Consider the following 5671-nt stretch of genomic DNA (forward strand, 5'->3'; position numbering starts at 1 on the left):
TTACAGATGTATATCATTTATATAAAGTTGTCATTTTAAAATTGTACCTCTATTTTTTAATGCTATATTTGGGAAAACTAAATATGGTTACTATTTTGCTAATTTTACTAAATGTTTTTGTCGTGCAACTGTCCCTTATTTTATTTGTATCTTATTCAATAATATTTTTACATTTTTGAACTTTTCAAAAACTTGAAGAAGAGTTTCTTAAATACTTTTGACTATAATTATTTAAAACATCAAAATTTAGAATTAATAATCCCAAATCATTATTTAAAAAACATCAATTTTAAGTATCTATCTCAACATAGTATTATATATTTGTACTAAAAGGGTTAGATGTTTAATCTTCCACTCCAATATTGTTTAACTTAAAAACAAATTTAATATTGAAAAACTAAGGGCCCGTTTGATAATGTTCCTATTTTTGTTTCTCGTTTTCAATTTTATTCAGAAACCTAATATTTTGCTACTATTTATGTTGTTTTGTTTCTCATTCTTTTCATAAATATTCACAAAATTTTATATAAATTTTGCAAACAATAAAAACAAACTTCTTATTTCTTATTCTCATTTTCAATTTGTTCCAAACATAAGTTTAAACATTGTTTTATTCATCCTTGAAATTCTATTTTTCTTTCTTAAAAAGGAGGAAACAAAAATAATAAATGAAAACGTTACCAAACGGACATAAGTCAACGGATTAAAAAACATTAACAATTTTACCATTCAATAACATTTTAAACAGATGTCTCAAATAATCTAAACTAACTCAATTTCCGTATTTCATAGTTGGGTCAACTTGGTTCCATCTATCATCTAGTACTTATAGTTGTCACGATAACTAGAAAAATTTACCATCCAAACATTATTGTTTCGAGTCTTTAGAACTTATAATTCCCTCCAAGTTACCATTTATACGTAACATTAACATTATATTATATGAAGTTATGATCCAAATTATTCCACAAGTTTTCAAGCATGGCATCTTCCAACAGCCAATCAGGTGCAACCGTTTGGGCATTACATCCAGCAACTCCATCCCAACCTCCCAATGCACAAAATGGCTCCTGCTTCTTCTCCACAAATTCCCCACAAGGACTTGGTGGCCATGCTGAGACTATTTCAGGCCATTGTACTGAACCTGGCGGTGAAGCTGCTCCTCCGCCACCATGGTTGGCCGGAAGATGGGTGGTCTCCGACGAGTTCGGTAAGCTCGTGTTGTGGAGAGATGGCGGAGGGAAATTGAAGGAGTTTGAGGTTGGGTCGTCCATGGCTTCAAGAACATTCAGATGGCGAATGACATCCAAAAACCTCCTGTTGTTCGCCTCAATTTTAAGCTGACGTGCCTGTTTTTGAACCCTCGTTCTCCAGAAGTTCTTTATCTCATTGTCTGTTCGTCCCGGTAATTGCTGTGCAATTTTTGACCACCTACAAAATTTTTAAACAAATGCAATAAAAATTCCAAACCTAATTTTTAATAGTGAGTTTGCTAAAAAGCAGTTTTGCAATTTTAACAACTACTAAGTGCTTTCTTTTGAAGTGTTCTTTTTTTCATCTTTTTTAACCAAAACATTATTAACAGTTTTAAAACTGCTTTAAATAAGTTAAAAGAATATATTTTTACCCTCTTTAAAGATCATCCAAACTCACCCTAATAAGTAAGAAGTTAATTCCATGCTTACTGGTCAACATCCAACTTATACAAGATAATCCTTCTTTGACCTAACCTTAACTTAATTTTTAGTTTATTAGATAGGTTTCTAAGTTATTAGAAAAATATTACCCATTTGAGTTTTGTGAATCAAATTAATATTATCATCGACTATATATATAAGAACGTACCTGTTACCCCACTTCGAATGGAGTTCGAGGATGAGGAGTTGTTCTTGGAGAGTTAGATTCCCGCGCTTAACATCGGGTTTTAAGTAGTTGAGCCATCTCAATCTACAACTTTTTCCTGTCCTCTTGAGCCCTGGAAAATAATATGCTGAAGGGGATGAGACAATTAAACGGAATTTACATATTTGGAAGTAAAACAATAAATGAAAAAAAAAAGGTAAATATATTTAAATTACCTGCTTGTTTGGCCAATATGTTCCACTGCCCTTCTCCATGACCAGCAATATAATGAATCAACAACGTGTCCTCTTCAATAGTCCATGGCCCTCTTCTTAGTTCACTAATTTCTTCCCCACTAATTGGTCTATTACTTAGACTTTTTCTCACAGCTTCCATAGAGAGAGAAACTAGGGAGTGAGAGAGAGAGATTTGTTAATTATTTGAGTCTAAATTTTAAAGAGAGATGTGGAAAATAAATGGGAATAGGCAAAGGATTATATAGAGAAACGTCCAAATAAAGGCTTAGATATTAACCAATTGAAAATACCAAGCCTTTGTAAATGAAAGGGGGCTTCTTGCCTTTTTTGCACATTGCGTGAAAATTGGAATTTTCTGAAATGGGGCAATGAGCTAGCTATCCAATTTCTTTTCCTTTGGTTCTTACAGACAGACAACTTTTTCCTTAAAATCAATGAACAATGAACCTGGTCAGGCCGTCTCAAAAAGTCTTCTGGGTTTAGAGTTCTTGTCTGTATTATCACTTAATTTTCCTCTCCAACTGTCCCATGATATATTATTATTCAAAATCAAAACTTTTCCGGTTTAAATGATGACCACTTTCCATTCAATTTATGATTGGGGTTGTTCTTGATGTAAGAAAAATATCAGGCTGTTCTATCAATGCGTTTTCGTTTTAATTTTCCAGAATTCATGCAGTGTGGCTTTTACGCTGGTGATCAGGGTAAACTATTGTCTAGGCTAAGTAACATTGTGGCTAACGCAGGGTTGGAATTTCAGATCTTGAAGTAGGTGATATCTCGAGACATCAAGTGCTTGCCAATGCACTATCCCCAAGATTATTGATGGGTTTTCGTTGTATGACGTATTTCTGAATGAATTATTAAAAAGAAAGGAAAAAAAGAGTTGAAATTTAAAAAGCCTCAGATGGAATGGAACATATGAGAGAATAGTTTTTGGAAGTGATTCCCAATAATATTACGTGACAAAATGATGCCTTTCTGATCTCTCTCCTTTGCTTTTTCTTTTTCTATTTACCTTCTTAGAAATCTTGTTTGGAATTAATCATTTTTTATAGAGTTTTAAATTAGTGTGCTACATTCTCATAGGCTTACATTGTCCTATCCCAAGGGATAATTACTCATATTCCTTAAATGTTTTTTTTTTGTTTTTTTTTAAGGTATGAGTGCTGATGGACAGATATATCCTCCACTAAAATAGAATGAAGATCGAAGAAAAGAGCAGTGGGCATATATATATGTTTTGTAATCTTTTCATAGCTAGAGAAAAAGAAAAAAATTGTAATTTTGTGTATTGTAAAATCATTGAAGATTCAAGGGGGGCATAGGGGATAGGAAAAGGAATATATTGAGCTTAAAATGACCTAAAAGAAGGGTATATATTATATATAAATAGCTTTGAAAGTGTAGCCTATGGTTGTGAGGCAATATAATATAATTCTAAAGATGGGGAATGAGAACAATAATGGATAAGAGATATGAATATATGATTGAGCTGTGTATCTCTTTTATGAGAGAGAGAGAGAACAAAAATTTGAAAGGAATATGGACCAAAACTTGAGACGTTTTTTCTTGTCAGTCATTAATATGCATGTTTTTCTTACACAAAGATAAAAGAGAGAAGAGAGAGAATTTTTCTTTTTCTTTGTTTTTTTTGTTTTGAAGTTCTTATTCATTGGATAAGTTCGTTTTCTTTTCAGACGCTGTCATTGTAGCTAGGTGGGGGTGGGGGCCGGGCCTGCCATGGGGCTCTCAATTTTTCTTTGCTTCCTTTATGATCTTTTGGTATTTTATTTTCGGTAAACGTTTCAATTTCTTGTTTCTATTTTCTTTTTATCTTTCGCTCCAACACCAATAAATTTATGAATGATAAAGCTAGATTTGTATTAATGTTTTGTAACAAATAGAAATGAGAAGAAACAAGAAACAAGTTGATGTTGTAACTAAAATTTCTATACAATTTTGAGAATGTTTTCAAACGATGATAAACAAGGAAAATAAATCATTATTAAATGCTTAGGTTTCTTAATAAAATTGGAAAGGAGAAATAAGAAACGGGACATTACGACACACGCTGTTAGTTTCTTTTATTTTGCTTTCTATATGATAAAACTATATTTGTATTTATGTTTTGGAACAAATATGAAACGGAAACAAAAAATAAGAAACTTGTTTTTGTTCTTTCTAAAATTTCTATACAATTTTGAGAATATTTCCTAAAATGAGACACAATGAAGATAAATAATTGTTAATGCTTAAAGTTTGGTAATAAAAATGAAAACAAGAAATAAGAAAGGATAACATTACTAGAGGAGCCCTTAATTTCTTTGATTTTTCTTGTTGTATGATGAAACTCTATTTGTATTTGTGTTTTGAATCAAATAGGAAACCGGAACAAGTAACAATAAATTTGTTTTTTAGTTTCTAAAATACAATTTTGAGGAATTTTTCAAAAAATAATAAAAAAGGAAAATAAATAATTGTCAAATGTTTAAGTCGTTTCTTAATAAAATTAAAAAAGAGAAACAATAAACGAAAACATTTCCAAATAGATTCTTAGTTTTTTTATTTTTTGCTTTCTGCTTTGGTCTTTTTATTGTTGACCGAGCTCAAGAAACACAAAATGCTTTTAGATCTCCATAATTCTTAAACTAACCATTCCACATAGTTTCTTCAATATGCTAATAGTAATGGAAGTGCCTATGAAAAAGGAGAAAAAACTGTGATTTTGAATAGATTTGGTCATGTTAAAGTAATATTTATGTTTCTTGTTTATCTTTTTATGTTTCTTGTATCCTATCTCGTAATAATAAAAAAAACAAAATTATATTGTATAAGTTTTCTTTCTTTTTTATAAAAATAAATAGGATATGTTTGGTAACCCTTTCTTATTTCTTGTTCTCTAAAATGAAAATTAATTTTTCAAAATTACATATATTCACATTTTTATGTTATATTTATGTTTGAAAAAACTGAAAACATGAAAAAAAACAAGATATTGATTTTGTTGTTTCTAATGTTTCTACATAATTTTTGGAATGTTACTTAAAAATGAGAGACACAAAACCTATGCAGTTACCAAATATTTATTTTTTTAAAATTTGTAAACAAAAAAGAAGAAACAATAAATGGAAAAACATGTTATCAAATTGGCCCTAAATAATTCGATATTCGATTGCATATTAAAAAACGAAATTTAAAAAGACACATGAAAGCAAAATTTGAGTAAAACCTTTATCTAATTAACAAGTTTCAAAAGCAAAATTTTTCTAGTACTCAGACACAGACACATATTTACTCTGTTTGTTTATACTATAATTTTTACTTTCTTTGTTTATACTATAATTTTCCGTAATTTAGCTCCTACATTTAGCTCTATAAAAAAAATATTAATATAATAACAAAAATATAAAAGATTATTACATTATTTAATGAGATAAAATGGTTCAAATAGTGAGAGTCCATAACCAAAACATTGGTATTTGGCCACTTGAACTATACTTGAGGTATATTTTAGAGTGATTTTCGCATTACTAGAATCATTTCTACTCATGCCAAAATCTTTCAATTTA

At 29.9% G+C, this 5671-nt stretch overlaps 1 protein-coding gene across 2 annotated transcripts; it reads right to left on the reverse strand.

Moving 5' to 3' along the window:
• Nucleotides 1-703: 703 nt before the first annotated feature.
• LOC111023634 (transcription factor MYB62-like) lies at nucleotides 704-2314 on the reverse strand. Of its 2 annotated transcripts, none has more exons than XM_022301109.2 (3): nucleotides 2079-2314; nucleotides 1846-1975; nucleotides 704-1431 (listed from the first exon to the last, which is right to left on the reverse strand). In XM_022301109.2, exons 1-3 carry the CDS (start codon nucleotides 2236-2238, stop codon nucleotides 939-941), a joined length of 783 nt encoding a protein of 260 aa, XP_022156801.1. In that variant the 5' UTR covers nucleotides 2239-2314; the 3' UTR covers nucleotides 704-938. The 2 variants fall into 2 exon arrangements, with proteins under 2 accessions (XP_022156801.1, XP_022156800.1); XM_022301108.2 differs by having other exon boundaries at nucleotides 1846-1990.
• Between the last annotated feature and the right edge of the window lie 3357 nt (nucleotides 2315-5671).

The sequence above is a fragment of the Momordica charantia genome (assembly GCF_013281855.1).
Source record: "Momordica charantia cultivar OHB3-1 chromosome 3 unlocalized genomic scaffold, Mcharantia_2.0 BLBB01000003.1, whole genome shotgun sequence".
Classification (NCBI taxonomy): domain Eukaryota; kingdom Viridiplantae; phylum Streptophyta; class Magnoliopsida; order Cucurbitales; family Cucurbitaceae; genus Momordica; species Momordica charantia.

Coding starts and splice junctions, on each gene's coding strand:
- LOC111023634 (XM_022301108.2), bottom strand. CDS start 2,238: ATGGAAGCTGTGAGAAAAAGTCTAAGTAATAGACCAATTAGTGGGGAA. Junction 1,991..2,078: donor CATATTGGCCAAACAAGCAG/GTAATTTAAATA, acceptor CATCCCCTTCAG/CATATTATTTTCCAGGGCTC. Junction 1,432..1,845: donor CATTCGAAGTGGGGTAACAG/GTACGTTCTTAT, acceptor AAAATTTTGTAG/GTGGTCAAAAATTGCACAGC.